Source organism: Eschscholzia californica, unplaced genomic scaffold (assembly GCF_041429995.1).
Source record: "Eschscholzia californica isolate CP2 unplaced genomic scaffold, dmEscCali1.0.p SCAF_6, whole genome shotgun sequence".
NCBI lineage: Eukaryota > Viridiplantae > Streptophyta > Magnoliopsida > Ranunculales > Papaveraceae > Eschscholzia > Eschscholzia californica.
Window position 1 is genome coordinate 21,447,818 of NW_028238483.1, and position 22,525 is coordinate 21,470,342.

Here is a 22,525-nt window from a genome sequence, read left to right on the forward strand (position 1 = left end):
GTTTGACTTCGCATTTTGATTGTAGTTAACTTGATACATAATTTTTTAGTTAGATCAGGAATCCTCTCTTCTCTAATTCAGCATTTTTTTTCTATATGTTTTCTCTTAAAACTAGCTTATATATATAGAAGATAACAAGTTTTAATAGTCAAAGTTGTTAGACTAATCGTTACTTCTTTTCTTTACAACTTTTAAATGAGTTTCTTGATTTAGCTAACGATTAACAAAAGTTGTAATCTAATGGTTGTGATAGGTTTAATACAACAATTGTGCTAATACCTACTTCTACCAAGAACAACAATTGTGATAGGTTCAATATTAATTAAAAAGTTAATTTAATATTAATTAAATTTATTAAGATATTACTTAATTAATATATTACATTTTAACTACTTAAATTTAATTAGATATTAATTAATACGTTAAACAAAGCTAAACTAAAAGATCAATAATGTATCTAAGTGAAATATTGAATAGAATATTAATTAGATAATATTAAAATAAAATTATTTATATATATTAAAAAGTAAATATTATATAAAAAAATAAATAAATTTTATATAATTACCAATTAAAATATCTAATATACTTTTAGATTTTATACTTTTAAATTAAATATCAATTTTTTTATTTAAATATGAAATAATTGATACCTTATCTAAGATTATTTCTCAAGGTAAATCGAAATCTTTTTTTATTGACTATGGAGTACTGATTTCTTGTATGAACCGCTTCCCTAAACAAATTTCGAAATATTGTCGCAACTTCTTTTTTACTCCCAAAGTTGTTATTGATAATACCAAAATTAATCAAATGAGCAACATCCTATTCAATATTTAGCAATGAATCTATCAGTTGTGCATAAAATGAAAAGTAGTTTGGAGCAACATCTTTATATCTCTCAAACGCAATCATATTCATTAAAAACAACTCTATAGTGTTGTCTATCAAAAGGGTTAGAATAGAAAATATACCATCAAGATCAAACTTTATGTTCAAAAATGACTTTTGTCGAGGGGTTGGTTTGAATGTAACTCTACACTTAATGAGTTCACTGACAGATGATATGGTGTGAAGTGTATTGGTTGAATTATCATTAGAAATTAAAGATGGAGGATGAAATGATCTAGATATAACTTCGACCAAATGACATCCTTCATAACTAATTAGCATGTCAATTATCCTTTGACGCTGAAATAGATCAATATACCTATAGATATCTATAATTAATGAGAAGCCTTCAATTGGAGCTCTTAACCTTTCAATTATCGGAGAGGAAATGCTTTCTAAAACAAGAATTGGGATTTGGTTTTCGAGTAAAATTAAATCTCTGTGAATACTAACAGCCTCTTGTTTGATGGAAAATGGATCAATACCATCGGAAAAACAGACATATTCCTTGCAGGTGTAAGAACCCATTTTATTTGCATGAACTGGTTTCTAAGCAAAAAGCTACATTGGAATCTCCAAAATAGGAAACTGGTTGTAAGAATAAGGTCGGGCTCCCATTTATAAGTTCAACACTGATACTATGCTCGGGTAGATCTCTAGGACCAATCCCAGCAATCCACATGCCACATGTGGGGCAGAGTACTTGAAGGGTTTTAAAATGAGTTCTTCATTCTTTGATTAATTATGAATAAGTGTAAGATCTCCAGGCCCAATCCCAGCAAGCCACATGCCACATGCCACATGTGGGGCAGAGTACAAGAATTGGGATTTGGTTCTCACACATAATCCTTGCAGGTGTAAGAACCCATTTTATTTGCATGAACTGGTTTCTAAGCAAAAAGCTACATTGGAATCTCCAAAATAAGAAACTGGTTGTAAGAACTAGGTCGGGCTTTCATTTATAAGTTCAACACTGATACTATGCTCGCGTAGATCTCCAGGCCCAATCCTAGCAAGCCACATGCCACATGCCACATGTGGGGCAGAGTACTTGAAGAGTTTTAAAATGAGTCCTTCATTCTTTGATTAATTATGAATAAGTGTTTTTGATGAAGACAAACTCAGTACTTAACCTAAAATCCTCCTATCTCTCTCTTTCAACTGTTATTGATAATACCAAAATTAATCAAATGAGCAACATCCTATTCAATATTTAGCAATGAATCTATCAGTTGTGCATAAAATGAAAAGTAGTTTGGAGCAACATCTTTATATCTCTCAAACGCAATCATATTCATTAAAAACAACTCTATAGTGTTGTCTATCAAAAGGGTTACAATAGAAAATATACCATCACGATCAAACTTTATGTTCAAAAATGACTTTTGTCGAGGGGTTGGTTTGAATGTAACTCTACACTTAATGAGTTCACTGACAGATGATATGGTGTGAAGTGTATTGGTTGAATTATCATTAGAAATTAAAGATGGAGGATGAAATGATCTAGATATAACTTCGACCAAATGACATCCTTCATAACTAATTAGCATGTCAATTATCCTTCGACACTGAAATAGATCAATATACCTATAGATATCTATAATTAATGAGAAGCCTTCAATTGGAGCTCTTAACGTTTCAATTATCGGAGAGGAAATGCTTTCTAAAACAAGAATTGGGATTTGGTTTTCGAGTAAAATTAAATCTCTGTGAATACTAACAGCCTCTTGTTTGATGGAAAATTGATCAATACCATCGGAAAAACAGACATATTCCTTGCAGGTGTAAGAACCCATTTTATTTGCATGAACTGGTTTCTAAGCAAAAAGCTACATTGGAATCTCCAAAATAGGAAACTGGTTGTAAGAATAAGGTCGGGCTCCCATTTATAAGTTCAACACTGATACTATGCTCGGGTAGATCTCTAGGACCAATCCCAGCAATCCACATGCCACATGCCACATGTGGGGCAGAGTACTTGAAGGGTTTTAAAATGAGTTCTTCATTCTTTGATTAATTATGAATAAGTGTAAGATCTCCAGGCCCAATCCCAGCAAGCCACATGCCACATGCCACATGTGGGGCAGAGTACAAGAATTGAGATTTGGTTCTCACACATAATCCTTGCAGGTGTAAGAACCCATTTTATTTGCATGAACTGGTTTCTAAGCAAAAAGCTACATTAGAATCTCCAAGTTAAGAAACTGGTTGTAAGAACTAGGTCGGGCTTTCATTTATAAGTTCAACACTGATACTATGCTCGCGTAGATCTCTAGGCCCAATCCTAGCAAGCCACATGCCACATGCCACATGTGGGGCAGAGTACTTGAAGAGTTTTAAAATGAGTCCTTCATTCTTTGATTAAATATGAATAAGTGTTTTTGATGAAGACAAACTCAGTACTTAACCTAAAATCCTCCTATCTCTCTCTTTCAACTGTTATTTTCTCTTCTCTTTCTTGATCGAGACTCAAAACAAAAATGGTGGCAAACCACTAGAGGTGCTCAAAAGGCTGGGTCGGCCCGTTCTGTACAGGCCCGGCCCGGTCTGTACGGAAAACGGGCCAGGTCAACCCAGGTTTTGTCCCGGGCCCGGGCTGGGCCTCTATTTTGGGCTGACGGGCTAAGCCCGAGTTGAGCTCGGCAACTTGTTTTTTTTTCCTTTTTCTATTTTTTCTTTTTTCTTTAAATATTTATATTCCTCCTAATCATTTATATCCTATTTAGAAAATATAACAAATTTAAGTTGGAGAAAAAAAATTTGGTAAGCTTTAAAAAATCTTATCTAAAAACCAATCGGCATGAGTGGGGATGACCTATACATTATATTTTTGGTTGCTAGTTGCCCCTTCTTCCATGTGAGACTATTCTCACACGCCCCCTCACGTGTGGTGTGGTTACGTGTTTTTTTCGAGTGACGTGGAGCACGTGTGACTTTTAAGCCTATCATGTGTGGGCCTAGATCTGATATCATGTTAGGTTTGTGGTCATCCAACTCAAAACCAATTGGAATGAGTGGAAAGGCCTATACATTATATTCTTAGTTGCTAGTTACCCCTTCTTCTGTGTGGGACTACTCTCACAATGTTTGTATGGACAAAATGTGGAGTGATTCTAATCACATGATACGATATACTCCTTTTAAAGATTTGTTAAGTTTGTGATCATCCAACTCAAAACTAATTGGAATATCAATTTTGACTTGTTAGATGGAAAATTTTCATTTAGTGTAACAATTTTTCATATAATAATGACCCATAATCCTTTGAAAATTTTGATAAGAATTACACTGTCAATATCATTCTATGAGATGAAATTTTTCTTTTAGGAAGGGGGTAGTGGTTGTGGACATCGGGGGACATGACAATGCCCCCCAATGTCTGTGTTATTGACCCCCCCAATGTCTGTGTTATTGGTTGGGGACATTTGAAATATTCCCAAATGTCTGTGTTATTGGGTGGGGACCCTTTAAATGCCCCGAAAGGTTCGTTTTATTCGTTCGGGACATTTTAAATGTCCAGAAATGTCCGTGTTATTGGTTGGAGACACTTTAGAGACATTTATGACCATTTTGTCCCAGAGACATTTGAGAGATTTTTGTGAAGGATTTTGGTGAATTTGGCCCACACAAGTCCACCAGAAAAGGAGAAACATTTGGGTGGGGACATTTCCAGTGAGGAACCTCTTAGGGCAAGAGTGGGCGACATCTGCCTTCAAATCGAGTTTCAGAGAAATCGATCTATGGTAAGTGATCTATAATTTTTCCAATCTTCTTCTTCTTCTCACAAAAGCAGTCTTCTTCTTGTTCTTTTTCTTCTTCATTATAGTTCTCATTCTTCTTTGTTTTTAGGGCAAGAAGGGGTCGAGTTCTTCACCATCATCATCATACATTTTCTAGTTAAAAAAATCTACAGGTAATTACGTTAACATTCTAATGTTTTGATCTGTTTGTATAATTTGATATATTTGTGATTGCTAGTTATATAAGAGTTTTTATGATTTGATCTATTTGTGATTGCTAGTTATATAATTACCTGTTTTTATATACCTTGGTTTTTGGATTTGGTAGATATATGATTTGTTTGTATGATTTGATTTTTAGATTTGGTAGAAATGTGATTGCTAGTTCTTCACAAATATAATTACCTATTTGTGATATATACCTGTTTTAATATACCTGTTTCTATGATTTGGTTTTTTTTGGGGTTACTTTGTCAAAAGGAAACTACCCATTGAGCTAAGCTTTATGAGTTTTGTGTTATATGAGTCTCTAAGAGGAGAACTCTTAGTTATATGAGAGTCTTTTAAGTCCTTCCCTAGTTCTTTTTAGCAAGTAGTTATATAAGAGTTCAATCATTATTAGATATTAAGTACCAACTTCTACTTTTAGCCCACGATTTAATAGCTTATGGAGGTGAAAAATAAATCTGATTCTAGGTCAAGATCTTGTGCTTTCTGTGTTATACGACAATGCTGCCTTGATAAGAAAGTATAACTAAAAAAAAGGTATGTAGTGACTATTAATGCAATACAAATTTGTGTGGCGTATGATCGTATCTTCATGTTGTTGTTTTCCCACGCTATGGTTTGATCTATTTGTGGTTGCTATTTGTATTTGAAAGTTTGTTTTTTTTTCTTTTCTATTAGTGTAGCGTATGATCGTATCTTCACGTACGTAGTACCCACCATAAATGGATACTTCCAATCAAAAGAAAGCAACAAAAAAAAAACAACACACGAGACTTAGACTATGAAAGAGACAAATGTTTTGTTGAAGCTTCTAGTAGATGGTGCAGGCTACAATTGGCGGGACAAAAGTGGATCTTTTAACAAAAGATAGTGGAGACAAAGATCTTACCATTATTAAATGCTCAGCTTAATTGCACCATATCGTATGTGGAATATCAAAGTCGTTTCAAATATATTTAGCAGAGATATAAGATTAGCAAGAGCTATTGAAATTTAGCTCCGGCTTTGGATAAGACTCAACAAGTAAGAAGTTCACAGCCGATGAAGAAATATGGAATAACTATTTGAAGATTTGTATATGTCTACTTATTTGAATATTCTCATTCTTTATGTTTTGTATCCACACTAATAAATTATTTTTGGTTATTTTCTAGTCTCATCCAAACCATAGATGGATGAAAGAGGCATGTGGTGACTATGAAGATATATGCATCGTGTTCAGAAAACTCCAATAATCCTTTAGTAAGATACCTAAAATAAACATCCCGTCGTCTATTAACATTTCCACGAATTTATAGCTTGGTATATCGTCGAATGATTTGGAGTAGCATTTCCGACATTGTTCTTCCATCTCTTTAACTCTTTCTACCAAACGATTTAAAACAACTTGGTGAGGTATTTCTTCTGTTTTGATTAGCAGGTTGTTTATAACATATAACTTGTTACACTGATTAAATATCGTATTTTCATTTCTGAAGTGATTAGGCCTCATTTAGACAACTGTCGGAACATACGGATTTTGAGTACCAGAGTTGAGTCTCTCATCTATTACGTAGATGCAATAAATGTAATCTCTCGGATGTCAGACTTCGCACGTTGATCGCATATAGTTTTATCCATAGTTTTTTAGTTAGATTAAGAATTCTATCGTCTCCAAAGCTAGGCATTTTTGTTCATGTCTTCTCTCAAAATCATCTATTGTTTATATACACAGAAATAAGTTTTGTGTGGTCAAAGTTTTTTAGACTAATCATTAGTTTCTTCTTCACAACTTTGAAGAGGATGATCATGCAAAAAAAATATTTGAATCTTAAAGGAAAATATTTGAATCTTAAAGGAGAATATTTGAATCTTTGACCAATTAAACACAACCCAATTGTTATTGGGTATGAGACTACAATTTTAGTATGTACATAAAAACTTTGTTCTAGCCTAACAAAGCTATTGTATGGGATTTAAATCTAATTTCTACCAATTTACTTTGTTATTCTGCTGCAATGTCACTTGTGTTATATTTTTCAAACCACCCCTAATTTTTCACCTACTTTAAAATATTCTAAAATAAGTTTTGATATAACTTATGACAAGAAAAATGTTATACTAGAAAAAAAAGATATTGATAAAATTAGTTGTTTTATTGTCATCAAAAGTTACACCAAAATATAGTTTTACTTCTTGTAATTTTAAACCATTTTTCTTGTTTAATCAATTTTTTCAACAATAGAATATAACTATTTGAGTTAAAATGTTGCAAATGATAAGCAAAACAACTAAAAAGTGAATAATATTATATCCTAAATGCCTCAAACAAATAAAATTCATTGTATGTCTAGTAGTTAGTGACTCTAAGAGCATCTCCAATGCAAATCTCAATCTTAGAAACTCGGAATGCCACGTAGGACTTTTAGAGTTTTTATCTTAAAATTTATCTCCAATGCAAAACTCAATTCAAATCTCTAATATGACGTGTCGAGGGTGGAATGGAGATATCTCAAGAGGACACTCCATTTCTAGAGTGTCCTCTTGAGATATCTCTAAATGTCAACTCAACATTTTCATATATTTTGATGAAAAAAATGTCAAAGAAGCAATTTTTAGAGTTTTAGAGTGTTGCATTGGAGAAGTCCTTCTAATAGGGGATCTCAATCTTGACAAATAAGAAAGAGAAAAATTATAGATTAACAGTTGAATCTCGACACATAGGATTTTTAGAGTTTCTTTTGTGTTTTGCATTGGAGATGCTCTAAGGTGTTTCCCTTGTTTTTCGTCTTCTTCATGGTCCATATTTGTTTAATAAACAAAACTTCATTAAAGGGAAGCTCTCCACCATAAGTTAATGCAGATTCATTTGACCAATCAAACCAAATAGTGAACTAATTAACCATGAAACTTAACCAAGTCGTTATAAAGATTGGAAAAGTTACTGTTTCTTTTTTTGAATATTGACTACAATGGTCATTACAAAAACATCGATATGATGTGATAAGCACGATAGTGTTGGGTGGTCTTGGGCCTCTCTTACCTCAAAAGTTAGCTCAAGAGGTAAGGCTTCTTCCACATTAACACACTCTCTGCCCCTTCCACAACCAATGTGGGATTAACCTAACAATCTCCTCCTCACACATTGGCTCTTAACTTCAATAGTTATTGGGTCGAGACTTGTTATTACCTGGGCTCTGATACTAGTGTTAGGTGGTCTTGGGCCTCTCTTACTCCAAAAGCTAGCTCAAGAGGTAAGGCTTTTCCCACACTTATTAACACACCCCTGCCCCTTCCACAACCAATGTGGGATTAACCTAACAGATAGTTGGCGAATTACTACTAGCTTAAAGTCCGGCGAATTAAATGGCCTAAATCCCGACAAATTAAATGGCCTAAAGCCCGTATAAACTACTTTATTACAACAATCAATCCACGTCCATCACTTACAACTTTCTTCGTAAATTTAAGGGGCAACTTAAACCAGTTATAGATGGGTCATATAAACACATAAGACAATATTACATATTTCAAAGAAGAGAAAACAACTTTTTAAATAGAAAAAACATATACCTTATTTAAAAGAAGAAACTTAAACCAGTTATAGATGGGTCATATAAACACATAAGACAATGTTACATATTTTAAAGAAGAGAAAACACCTTTTTGAATAGAAAAACATTTACCTTATTTAAAAGAAGAAACTATAATTTACTTTAGAGTTATTTCTTTCTTGGCCGCCTACTTTGTGACCGGCTTCCTTCTTGGCTCCCTATTTTTATAAATTCAAATATGATCCCATTTTTTTAAGATGAATGTCATAACTATCCTTCCACTAAATATATTTTCAAAATAAATAAAATAAAAAACATCTCTCCACCTCACCTCTTTCTCTCTCCACCTCACCTCTCTCTTCTCCGACGAAGTCGCAGTCCGGAAAATTTTCTGGTCGGCGACCTTTAAGCAAAAAAAAATATATTCTCTCATCTCTCTCTCTAAACACTCCAGCGAAGGGGTTTCCCTTCGCCGTGGTGTTTAGAGAGAAAGAGAGATGAAAGATTTTTTTTATTTAAAGGTCGTCGGAGAAGAGTGCTGAGGTGGAGAGAGAGGTGAGATGGAGAGATATTTTTTATTTTTTTCTAATTTTGAAAATGTGTTTAATGGAAGGGTAGTTGTGGCATTTACTTTAAATATGAGAGTCATATTTGAATTTATGAATAATAGGGGGCCAAGAAGGAAGCTGGTCACAAAATAGGAGGCCAAAAAAAAATAACTCTTTACTTTAAGGTGAGAGTTAATAAATAAGTAACTAACAGTACCCAAATTATATAATACTGCTTTTAAAGTACCACATATATTTGGGTTTCAGTCTTTTAGGCCGTGTTTAGTTGGGGTGAAGGTCCGCTTCTGTAAGAGATCAAATTAAGCATCGTGCTTATCACATCTTTGATGTATTAATGTCATTGTAATGATTATCGTAGACCATAGTCAATTTAAAAAAAAAATCACATATATTTTAAGAAAATGGTAGGGAATAAGAAAAACGGTGGAGACTTCGAATAGAATAGAAATCTTGTATGGCAGTTCAGATAATATATCTTCCTTGTTCCTAGCATTGCTTGTATTTTTTTTCTATGCTTACTAAATCAATTACTTTTTTAACTTGTGTACCCAACTACCCATTTCTATAGAAGGATCAAAATTCTGGCCTCAAACTTCCATTATATTTTCCTTCAACAAGAAAAAAACTTCCATTATATTTTAAGGACAATTTTATGTCCCACAATCAACCATTCCTTACAAACTATTGATTTTGAATTCAAAATCATGGTATTTCAATGGGATGATATTCATTTTGCCAGGAACTGGTACTACCAAGTTCTTGTGTAAAACTCAACAGAATAAACCACAGAGAAAGGTAGACCACATCGAAATTTAGAACTTGATATATTGAAAGAGCAAGAACTCTAACAGAGGAAGAATATCAAAAGACAAAAATAGGAAAATTATGAACTTCAATTCACCAAGTGAGATCAAAGAATTCTGTATTATTCTACGATTCAAAATTCCCATTAACTACAGTATGTGAACAAGTGAGATTAGTATGGAAAAGGAAATATAGACGGCCGATTCACCAAGATCTTGAAGATTTAACTCATCGATGATATTTGAATAGCGCTTCTTCCTTGACAGAGAAAAATGGAGCTTACTTTGAACACCTATATCCTTCCAAAAACTGGTAATGTCTAGGGGAGCTCGAAACAGCTATTGATTTGTTCTAGATAAAGTAGAACTCAAGATCGATGTGTAAAAAGATAAAATTACTTCCTAGTGTTACCTCGACTTTTTCAATTATAACTCATCTTTCAGCTCACTTTTTGGGTCGGCATTGTCCTCTGGAGATGAAGTTCTATCATCTTCTACAGAAGGTTCATCTTGTGAAGAGTTCTCCTCAGAAGTTGTTTTATCGGTCTTTGCCTTCTCTTCTTTGTTTTCAGTTCCGTTTTTCGGGGGTTTCTCAACTTTCGGCTTTGGTTTGGAGATTTTATTCACTCTTGCAACCTGTATAAATTCAAGTTTAGATTATCGATAGAAGTGAATATCGTGCAGAAGTTGTTAATATTTGAAGAGACTCGTCAACAATACCTTGTTCTTTAAATCAAACACTTTTTCGTAAACGTAGTCAGATGAGAATGTTGGAGTACTAAATGGAGAGGTCCTGTCAAAACAAAACGAACAATCAGCAACTTAATTTTCAGCAAATTCAAGTATAAAACGATTATCTCTTCAAATTGGTGATGAAAGATTTTCTCAGAAAAACTTTATAACTCGAAAGTGGGTAACTGTTCACCAAATATACATGAAAGGAAACCCAATTAATACGTTTTAGGAGAAGAAGCGCTTACTTTTTCTGTTCGGCTTCCTTCTCTTCCAACCACTTCTTGAGCTTCTCAGCCTCGCTCCGAATCTGAAAAGATCGTACCAAAATTGTTAACTATAAGCTTTTGTACCTAGAACAGAGTAAAAAATCAGCGGATGATAGTAAAAAAATACCTCATCAATTCTATCTTTAGGAATCCAAGGTTTGTTTTTCTCCCAATCACTTATAATCTGCAAAAGTTCGGGAGACGTTAAACTAAAAACTATTCGAGAAAAAAAAAGATACCAAGCGGTTCAACACAAACACGAGTTACATTTGAGCACATTTCCAATTTGCTAATTGGTTAATTAAACGAACTCCTCTAGAAAACACCTTTGAATAACACCCGATCGAATTCTTCCTCGAAATATATCTTTCAGGCTCAAATCTTAAGCTATATGTTTCAAATTTATATAATGCAGGAATATTCTTTCTTGGTATCACCTAGTATACTCGTGTAATATATAGTTACAATTACACATTAGAGGAATGACTTTTACCAATTCCGCTATATTTTAGCAACCTAAGTACGGATGTTTATGTTAAATTTGATAAAAGCTATCTCACGCTGATTAACTCGAAAAACCATAACCAGATTGATAATTAGTGAAGAGTCCCTGGTATCTCAGTGTGTGGTGATATTTTTTACCTGTGGAAGTTCACCAAGATATGTTTTAGCATCCTTGGATGCGATTGGTCGTTCAGTAAGCTCCCTTAATCTGTGAATAAGATTGTTAAGATTTACTCTTTAACGATGCAAAAATGAAATAACTTGCCAATGAGATGAAGATTAAGGAAGTGACCTGAAAAATATTGGGTCATATATAGCTTTTAATAAATCAAGGCGTTCTGTGAACTCCTTTGCATTAGCATCTTCACCATCAGTATATAACCAGTCTTGAGCCTGCAATTACAGAACATATTGGACTAAGAAATGAATCATGACAGGAAGATAACAAAGGAAAGCAAGGTCGTGCGGCAACTAACCTCTTCAAGCTTTTCGATCAAGGATTGACGTTCCTGCTCAGTTGAAATTTTTTCAATCCCCTCAGCTGAACCAAGCTGATATAGTGATGCAGGCGCATCCGGGTCGGGCCCGCAAACCCACACGTCCATGGCCTAGTCGGCCATTCTAGAAGTTTAGGAGAGTCCTAGTTTAGAAGGATTCATAATGAATCTAGGTTTAGGAAGTTTCATTATTTTAGTATTTCTATTATTTAGGAAAGTCCAGTTTGAGTCTATCTAGGAAAGTCTAATATCCTATAAAAGGATGTCCAGGCTGTCTTTATACATTCATGTTGAAGAGAAAATCCCCTTGCGTTTAATAAAGTTTATCAGTTTTAGAGTTATTTTAATCTGTCTTTTAATCGTTCTTCGTTTATTTTATCGTCTTCTTTAATTCCGCTGCGTTCTACATCAAGTGGTATTCAGAGCCATCAAAATTCTGAATTTTTTATTTCCGCGAAGGTTAGTTCTTATATATCAATGGATTCTTCGTCTTATAGTGATGAAAGTTTTTTTGAAGAAAGATCGGATTGCGAGGAAGATGATTTATCTTACCAAGATATTTCTTTCCATGATCCACAAGAAGATAACTTCTCCTACTATGAGGCAGAAAATTTCGATGAGTCAAGTATGGATGATTTTGGATACGAGTGGAACTATTCAAAACACAACTACGAAGACAAAATAAATATAGAAGAACATCATCATAACCCAAGTAAGTCTTATTCTTCGTATGTTTGGGAACCCGGAGACAAACCAAGTAAGTCTTATTCTTCGTATTATCCTTCTTCATCTTCTTCTTTCTCTAAGGAACAACCACCACCATATCATCATCTTTCAAGACAATTTTATGACCGTGAATCCTTCCCTAGGGTTCCGTATGTTGGTTCTGATCATTATCTTCCTACCTTGTTCGATGCCCAACACCAACGAGAACAACGACAAATTTGTTCTCCCCAGGGTTTGCCCCAATTTTATCCGGATGTGGTTTTGGCGGAGGAGGGTGGTTGCCGCCGGAATGATTGGATAAAACCACCATCACCCTCACTACCCCCACCGCCACCTAGGGTTCCTCCAATTTCTTGGAATTACGGCTCCCCTAATTATCATAACAATCATCATTCCTATAGTGATCGTTCGCTTGACCCTTCAATTTCCCCTCATCATCCTCATCGTCGGGAGGAGGAAGGGTTCCCCAATTCTTATTATTCTGATCAGAATAGATTCTCACAACAGCACCCACATCAAGTAGAAAATCTTATGATTCCAGATTACCATCACCATCATCCTACTGATAGGGGAGCTGGTGGCTTTAATGGATGTCAAAATCAAGACCTTTTGTGTAATCAATCTGATCGTCGCCCTAATGATAATTATATGTATCAGTATGGTTCGGCAAATGATCAGGAGCCAGCAACATCCTGGCGTAATGGAGAGGTTGATAATGAAGATTGGAGAAGGAGATTCGATAGTCATAGTAATGATAATCATAATGAACAGAAAACTGTGACGACTTTTGACATTGAAGTTGACGATGATGGGGAGAGTTCGGATCCCTCTATACGTAGTAGAAGACCACTTAAATTTTCGGATACCAAAGCATCTACAGAAAATAGGGAAACAATACCTGTAAAAGAAGTAGATGTCTCTTTCAAATCCAACTCGTTGGTAGCTAAAGCAAACTCAGTTTCTTTGAACTCTGCTGCAACATCCATGTCTAAATCTAAAAAGAGGAAAATTACAGACCCTGTGTCAGGTTCTTCACTATCTCCTGTTACCGAGCTCCATGAGGATCGATTACGCGGTACCACTGAGTGTTTAAAGGAGACAAAAGATGGAGTTGGAAATGCTGAATGTGGAATTATTGATAATTTTGGTTCACAGGTTGGTAACAATAGGATCGATGTGTCACTTGATCGTAATGGTGTAGTACGTCCTTTGATTTCCAGTGTTTGTATCGATGGACTGTCTAAATCCGAGATTAAAAACAAGAAGAAGAGGTCAAGGAAAAAGATGAAAGGGAACATTTCGGATTCACAAAGGTCAAGGATCGTTGAAAGCCATGACATTCATAAACGTCCACTCAGCTCTAACCATGGTGCAGACGCTGCCTCGAGTTCTGAGAAGAGTAAGATGTACCCTAAAACAACAAACGTTCTAGCTTCAATGATCGTAAATAGTGGAGGGACAGAGTCACCTCTAAGCTTTCCGCTTGGTTCAAATAAGTCGCCTAGGAATAAGAAGAGAAGCTTGGGAACTTTTTCAATTTCAACCGACTCTAGTCCTATTGCGTTTGTGGGTTTGAATCCGACAATTACGAAATTTGCATCCGATAAGTTAAAGAAGGAATTGGGTCGGAAGAAGGGTTTAGAGATTTGCATGGCTGGGAAGGCACACCACTTAGTTGAGTTAGCTAAAGAGCAACACTCTTTTGTTATTAGTACTTTATGTCGTTCGGGGAAACTTACAACAACATATGATATTGCGAAGAAAATGAGTGTAGACTTGGGTTTTTCAACGACGTTGAGTATAATCTTCTTCATCGAATTACTAGATGACGGGAGATGTAGAAATTTGTTGGAAGATTATTTCCCACGATCGATCTTCCGAGATTCCCTGCAACATGAGATTGAAGCTAATGATATAATCCATAATGGTGTCTTTTGGTTTTCATGCACCGTTCGTGCAAAGTGGGAATTAAGGATCGCCATGACAAAATTTATCGTATGCGGGTGCATCCAATTGTTTTCTTCATCGAAACGGTTCGGGACGAACCTTCTAGGGAAAGGGGAGCTGATGCAGGCGCATCCGGGTCGGGCCCGCAAACCCACACGTCCATGGCCTAGTCGGCCATTCTAGAAGTTTAGGAGAGTCCTAGTTTAGAAGGATTCATAATGAATCTAGGTTTAGGAAGTTTCATTATTTTAGTATTTCTATTATTTAGGAAAGTCCAGTTTGAGTCTATCTAGGAAAGTCTAATATCCTATAAAAGGATGTCCAGGCTGTCTTTATACATTCATGTTGAAGAGAAAATCTCCCCTTGAATTTAATAAAGTTTATCAGTTTTAGAGTTATTTTAATCTGTCTTTTAATCGTTCTTCGTTTATTTTATCGTCTTCTTTAATTCCGCTGCGTTCTACATCATATAGTTTCGTTGTCAGTAAATGAGGAATAACCCAGTACTCAAGGTTGCAAAATAAAATATGAGATACGTATAGTTAACAATGAGCAGATTCAACTTGCAGATATGAAAATAAAAATATACACTGTCAAATTGTCAAAAAACAGAACATTAAAAGGACAGAATACACAAAATTTAAGATTAAAAAAAGCAGGAGAGCGATTAAGTAGAAAAAAAGGAATTAGATGTGATTTCGCCAGATGATAAATATGGAGAACTAAAAGAAAGCAAACGAAATAGACCAATCAGAGAACTAAAACAAGAAACTAACAGGAAAAAGATTACGAAATCTAGTAATAAATAAAGTGCAAAAGAAAGTAAGAAACTTCTTGCTAATAGATTCGCTAGATATTAATCTCAAGAAACCTCTTAGCAGTCTGCCCTGTGTAGTTTAGAGTTTAGACTTTAGATATAATCATATAAATAAGAAAGCTACTAAATTATGGTTAAAGAGTTCTAACCTTTTCTCTAGCAGTATAAACAAAACTCTCAAGGTTATTTTTCAGCTCTGCGGTTCTTCTTCGCTCATCATCCTTCTGGTTCAGAGCTTCCAACCTAAGTTTAGCTTCAGAAAATGATTCATCTGAAAGAGACCTTCCAGCACCAAGCGTTTTATCAACAATCTACAATATGAAAAAAAAAAATCAGTTTATCAACCATATATTGAAATTATCGCAGCTAAGGCCTAATAGTCAATTTTATTAACTTTGTAAGCCACACTTGGTTGAACTCAAGAAGGAAGAAGGAGCTAACCAACTTAACTAACCTTCAAAGTTAGAAGAATTCTTATGGGCACTACCTGGCACGTGTGTTAGTCACATGTGCTGTTATTAGATGGATAATCTGTTAGTTAGTTAGTTAAAACAATTACCTAATCCTGTTTCTCTCTCTAAAATTGTATAATCGACTATATATAGAGTCTAAGTAGAGATTGAGAGTTGTAATAAGAAATCGTGGTCTTAGTGAATGAATAAAGAAAACTCTCTGAGATTTACGAAAACTTTCATGGTATCAGAGCCAAAGATTGATTCTTGATCAAAATTGAAGATCAGATCCAAATCGAAAGTAAGAGCTCATAAACAATTGTTCTTCTGTATCAAAGAATCAGACATTCAAGTTTGTTTCAAAGATGAATACTTCATCACAGAATGGAAACCCTAACTCAGGTCAGAATTTCTTTAATCCAAATCTTACAAATTTAATATCTGCTAGGTTAGATGGATCGAATTTCCTTGTTTGGAAAGATCAAATTGAAAATGCCCTAATTGGGAATGACCTTATATGTTACATAGATGGAACATATACTGAACCATCACAATTGATTGTTGTTGATGGAAGAGATGTAGTTAATCCTGCCTATCTTCAATGGCGAAAAACAGACAGTTTTGTTAAATCATGCATCAAAGCCACAATATCACAGTCTATAGCCTCAGATATATTAGGACTCAAAACCTCTAGAGAAATTTGGTCCTATCTTGGAATGGTTTTCCTACAAGAATTTGAAGCTCAAAAATCCTCATTGAGAAACAAAATTCAAAACATTAAGAAAGGCTCTAGTTCTGTGTCTGAATATTTGAGTAAGATCAAGACTATAGCTGATTCACTTGTGGCTGTTAATGACAAAGTGAGTGATTCTGAATTAGCAAGAATAGCATTACAAGGTTTGGGAAGAGAATACTCTCAGTTTATTATAGCAATACAGAATAGAGATGGGGGTCTCACTTTTGCTGAACTTAGAAGTAGACTAATCCATCATGAACAGTGGCTTAAAGAGCAAGAATTTCAAGAAGACATGAGTGAATCCTATTTTGTAAAGAAAGCTCAAAAATAGAGGAACCCAATTCAGAATAAATCAAAGATTTTCATCTCAAAATCAAAATGTTGAACCTTCTCAAAGAAATCAAAATTTTCATTCTTTTCAAAGAAATCAGTCTAAGTCAAGGCAACTTCAAGGTCAAGTAAGAACCAATTTTTTTGATTACACCACTATTCCATGTGGTATTTGTTACAAATGGGGTCACACTGCTAGGCAATGCAGAATGAGGTTTAAGGACTTCTCTGAATCATCTAGCAGACCATCTCCAAGAAACTTTGCAAATCTTCATTTACAAGAAATTGAAGAAGAAGAGGAAGATGATGAGAATTTTGAAGTACAAGAAAATGAAGAAGAGCAAGCAAATTTTGGTGCTCAAATTGATTGTAATATGAACACTATGGAGGAAGTAAATCTGTCATCATCTTCAAGTGTCAAAGACAAAAGATGGATTGCAGATACAGGAGCTACAAGCCATATGACTTTTGCTAAAGACATGCTCAATTTCAGTGTTCCCTATAAAGGTACAAATGGTGTTATGATAGGTGATGGAAATTGTATGAACATTGCTAGCACAGGAGAAGCCACTCTCATGGCTGGTTCAAACCTTTTTCACCTTAAGAAAATACTTCATGTACCTAATATACAGAAGAATCTTCTTTCTATATCAAAATTCACAAAAGAGAACTTCTGTGGTGTTGAATTCCTTCCATGGGGTTTTGTGATCAGAGATTTGTGGACAAAGGAAGTATTGACAGAAGGGCCAATGAAAAACAATCTATACAGTATTGATTTTGAAATGAATCCTTATTGCAGTTCACAAAAGGAAGAAGTGGAGGAAGCACATATTGCTACAGCAACAGCTAAAGTATGGCATCACAGATTGGGTCATACATCTAAAGAGATTATCCTCACATTGGAAAAGGAAAACAAGATCAAAATATCAGCAAAGGACATGGACTTGATTTGCTCTTCATGTCAACTTGGAAAAAGCCAAAAACTTCCTTTTCCAAATTCAGAAAGCTTCTCTACTGCTCCACTTCAGTTAATACATTGTGACATATGGGGTCCAGCCCCTATACTCACATCTGTTGGAATCAAATACTATATCTTGTTCCTTGATGATTTTAGTAGATTCCTTTGGATATATCCAATGAAACTGAGATCAGAAAGCCTCACATGTTTCCAACACTTTAAGAGACATAATGAGAAGCTGCTCTCACAATCTATTAAGAGTTTTCAGAGTGATGGAGCACCAGAACTAAGCAAAGGAGAATTCAGGGAGTTCCTAAATCAATGTGGTATTCAATTTAGATGTTCTTGTCCATATACACCAGAACAAAATGGAAGAGCAGAAAGAAAGAATAGACAAATTACCTCTGTGGGTAATACTCTATTGATCCAAGCATCTATGCCAAAGTATTTCTGGTTCCATGCTTATGCAACAGCCACATACATCATCAATAGGACTCCAAGTAAGGTTCTATCCTTCTTAACTCCTTATGAGGTCTTATTTCAAAAATGCCCAAATTATGATATGATCAAAATTTTTGGATCTCTGTGTTATCCATACTTAGGTAACACTAAGGCTGACAAACTAAGTCCCAAGTCAGCAAAGTGTATTTTCATTGGATATAGCCCTTCACATAAAGGTTTTAAGTGCCTAGACTTGGTCTCTAAAAAGGAGTATGTGTCCAGACATGTTATTTTTGATGAATCAATATTTCCTTTTGCATCATCAACCACAATTGCTGATTTCTCAGATTCAGTAAACTCACAACATGACACTTATAAAGTGTTTCCACTACCACCTCTCTCATTCAGTACCACTCAAAATCTAGTATCAGATTATCATACCACATACTCATCTTTAGATCAAGTAATTTCAACACCTTCTGTGTCAACTTCAGAATCTGTAGAAACATCATCTGCTGCTTATTCAGAACCTTCACAAACTACATCTCCACAGTCTTCAACTGAGTCTGCCTCTACACAAGATATACTCCCAGCTCAAAATGTTCATTCCATGCAAACTCGTCTCAAGAGTGGGATTACTAAACCCAAAACTATACCTGATCATGTAGTTCACTTTACTATTCCTCATTCTATGCCAACTGCTTATGTTGTGGCATTGCACTCTGAAATTGAACCTAGAACATATAAAGAAGCCAGTAAGTATGAACATTGGCAATCAACTATGAATGATGAATATCAGGCACTTCTGAAAAACAACACTTGGTCTCTCACTCCCAAACTACCACATATGAATATACTTGGATGTAGATGGATTTTTAAAATCAAATATAAATCTGATGGAAGTCTGGAGAGATACAAGGCAAGATTAGTAGCTCAAGGCTATAACCAACAGGAAAGGATAGACTATTTGGAGACTTTTAGCCCAGTGGTCAAAATGCAAACAGTAAGGATAGTGCTGACCATGGCAGTTTCTAAGGGATGGCCAATACATCAATTAGATGTATCAAATGCATTCCTTCATGGGGATCTCTCAGAGAATGTATATATGAAGCAACCCACTGGGTTTGAAGATGACAAGAAGCCTGGTTTTGTATGTCATCTTCACAAAGCACTCTATGGGCTCAAACAAGCTCCTAGAGCTTGGTTCCATAAGATTACTGTCTACCTATCATCTTGGGGTTTTATTCAAAGTGAATCAGACCATTCTATGTTTGTGTTTAACTCTTCTCATCATATGTTGATCTTTCTTCTCTATGTGGATGATATCATCCTCACTGGTACCTCACTCTCTCTGATAAACAAATTGGTTGGTGATCTTACCAAGGTTTTTGCAATGAAGAAGTTGGGAGATATTCACTATTTTCTAGGAATTGAAGTTCAGAGGATCTCTACACATCTCCATTTATCTCAAACTAAATACCTTCTTGAACTTCTCCACAAATCTGACTTGATAGACTGTAAACCAAGTTTAATTCCAATATCATGTGGAAAAAGGGTATCCAAATTGGATGGTGATTTGATAGATAATCCTCTTTTTTATAGAAGTATGGTAGGTGGTTTACAATATGTCACAATGACTCGACCAGACTTGACTTTTAGTGTGAACTACTTGTCTCAGTTTATGCAGGAACCAAGGTCCAGTCACTTGATTATGCTCAAAAAGGTTTTGAGATATGTTAAAGGAACTATTGGGGCTGGCATTATGATTCAAGCAGGAGATCTTTCTAGCTTATCTGGTTTTTCAGATTCAGATTGGGCAGGATGCCCAGATACTAGGAGGTCTACAAGTGGATATTGCATATTTCTTGGGTCTACACTTGTGTCTTGGTCTTCTAAGAAGCAAACCACAGTCTCCAGGTCTTCCACTGAAGCTGAATATAGGGCTCTCTCCCTAGCTACTTCAGAACTCTTGTGGATTTCTTATTTGCTTGATGAGCTGCTTCAGCCAGTTACATTTCCAGTGGACTTGTTTTGTGACAACATGGGTGCGAAATTTTTGGCTTATAATCCTGTGTTTCATGCCAGGACCAAACACATTGAAATTGACTTTCATTTCATTCGAGACTTGGTGAAGAATGGTGCTTTGAAAATTCAATTTGTTGCATCTGATGAAAACTTGGCAGACATCTTCACCAAAGGGTTAGTATGTGCTCAATTTCAAGAAATCAGCTACAAACTTCTGCATTTTCCTTCGGCTACTGCTTCGTTTGAGGGGGGATGTAAGCCACACTTGGTTGAACTCAAGAAGGAAGAAGGAGCTAACCAACTTAACTAACCTTCAAAGTTAGAAGAATTCTTATGGGCACTACCTGGCACGTGTGTTAGTCACATGTGCTGTTATTAGATGGATAATCTGTTAGTTAGTTAGTTAAAACAATTACCTAATCCTGTTTCTCTCTCTAAAATTGTATAATCGACTATATATAGAGTCTAAGTAGAGATTGAGAGTTGTAATAAGAAATCGTGGTCTTAGTGAATGAATAAAGAAAACTCTTTGAGATTTACGAAAACTTTCAAACTTTTTGTCAACAAAATTGTAGTCACACATATAGCCAATACATATGCTCTAGCCTCAGTGACAAGTACATGTACACGTCTATCAGTGATATCCAAAAACCTCAAATGTTAGGGACTAGCCACTTCATTCCATGTGTTAGTGATTCATTTTCTGGAAGTAATTAATGAGTATGGTTTATTTAAAAGGGTGTGCCACAATTGACACGATATGTTTAAGGCCCTAATCCTACTTATATATAGACCAGTAATATAAGGTTCTCTTCTTTAACTTCTTCTCCATTTCCACGCTTCCAGGCTCTTCAGTATTGGAGTTAGATGTGCTATTTGTTGCGCTGTCTATGTCCACGTTGGCTTTGCTCTCTTCTGTTGTGCTTGTGGAGTCAGCATCTGCTGTTGTATTCGTAGTAGTTGCTGTGACATTTTCAACGGTCAAAGGGTCCTTTTTAGGAACTTCAACCCATTCTGAAATTTCAATAGTAGCATCTGCTCGATCAAGAGAAAGTACGCCACTTCTGCTGAGAGAGAAATGGAGATTTGCCTTGATTGGAGCTGAGAGGTTCCGAGACGAGTACCTAGAGAAATAACAAGATAAGACATCATACTTACTTTAAAGTTTAGAGAATGCCAAACTTAAAATCTTTTTAAAATAAAAAAGTTTCACTCTGAAAATATTACACCAATTTAGGATTTATCAGTAAGTTGAATAATTGATTTCTCTTACTTTTCACTAGCATCGGTCAAACCAGACACCGCATACTGGGCAAATATATCAGAAGAAACCCCTGGTGGTAATGCTCCTCCACTCGGAACTTGAAAGTAGTATACAGACTTTAAATCATAGTAAAAGGTATACTATACTTTTGTACTTGCTAAATACAAAATGTATCCAATAAGTTTCACTGTGCCAGAGGCACGAGAAGACCTAGTATTAGTATGAAAATTAACGATCAAATAGAAGACGAGTGGGTATATGATAATTGGATTACTTATGCCGAAAAAATAGTATTTGATACTAGTTTTTTTTTGTTGAGAGTATTTGATACTAGTTGTAATGTAGTTATTATTCAATACAAATTCAAGAGATAATAGTCTGTGAATAGTGACTCTGTATGTATTTGAGACACATACTACAAAACTACGGATGTTGATTATTCTATTTTTGATATTTGAATTGTTTCTTGTTTCTGTAAAAAAAAAGTGCCCCTATAAAAAGATATTCAGGTCGCCGTTGGGTAAATTTTTTATTTGGTACAGAAGGATAAAAGATGTCATTTTGACAACATAAAAGAAAAGTATCATATGTACAACATAAAGAGTAAAGTTGCCAAGTTTAACCAACAACAGCAAGCCTAGTTGGTAGTGCATCTACTCCAAAACACAGATTCGATTCTCAGGGGAAGTAGAATCCGTGATTTATTGAACTTGGGGTCATCAAAGGTATAATAACTTGTAGGATAGTTTGTATGGTCTTTAAGAGTCCTATCAAAATAGTTAACGAAATTTACGAATATATTCCATCATTTGATGTATCAAAGCCGTGAATGTACCGTATATTTCAAAAAAAGTGCCAACTTTAGATTATAAGAGTAAAACAATAATAAAGTCAACTTTGGATTGTAAGAGAAAATGTAATTATGAAAATGTAAGGAGTCAACATTTTGTTGACCAAGTGGTTAAAAATATTGACATAAACTCCAAAATTCTGGAGGTCTCAAATTCGATTCTCAAAAGAGGTGGAATCCAAGGTTTATTGAACTTGGATTATTAAAAGTATA

General features: G+C 35.0%; 1 protein-coding gene and 1 long non-coding RNA gene across 2 annotated transcripts; one reads left to right on the forward strand and one right to left on the reverse strand.

Moving 5' to 3' along the window:
* The first annotated feature begins 4,516 nt into the window (after positions 1 to 4,516).
* On the forward strand, positions 4,517 to 6,005 carry LOC147532423 (uncharacterized). Its single transcript, XR_015227932.1, has 3 exons — positions 4,517 to 4,634; positions 4,741 to 4,804; positions 5,538 to 6,005. It is a non-coding gene; the product is annotated as an uncharacterized LOC147532423 (long non-coding RNA).
* Positions 6,006 to 9,836: 3,831 nt separating this feature from the next.
* On the reverse strand, positions 9,837 to 20,863 carry LOC147532424 (heat shock 70 kDa protein 17-like). Its single transcript, XM_086649598.1, has 9 exons — positions 20,851 to 20,863; positions 15,406 to 15,567; positions 11,746 to 11,877; positions 11,562 to 11,662; positions 11,408 to 11,477; positions 10,893 to 10,949; positions 10,745 to 10,806; positions 10,485 to 10,557; positions 9,837 to 10,400 (listed from the first exon to the last, which is right to left on the reverse strand). Exons 3-9 carry the CDS (start codon positions 11,872 to 11,874, stop codon positions 10,191 to 10,193), a joined length of 702 nt encoding a protein of 233 aa, XP_086505724.1. The 5' UTR covers positions 11,875 to 11,877; positions 15,406 to 15,567; positions 20,851 to 20,863; the 3' UTR covers positions 9,837 to 10,190.
* Positions 20,864 to 22,525: the final 1,662 nt, after the last annotated feature.

Excerpts from the sequence above, each read along its gene's own strand:
- LOC147532424 (XM_086649598.1), bottom strand. The coding sequence starts at position 11,874 with ATGGACGTGTGGGTTTGCGGGCCCGACCCGGATGCGCCTGCATCACTA. Across the intron at positions 11,663-11,745 it reads TGATCGAAAAGCTTGAAGAG|GCTCAAGACTGGTTATATAC; the intron begins GTTAGTTGCCGC and ends CTGTAATTGCAG. Across the intron at positions 10,950-11,407 it reads ATCTTGGTGAACTTCCACAG|ATTATAAGTGATTGGGAGAA; the intron begins GTAAAAAATATC and ends GAACTTTTGCAG.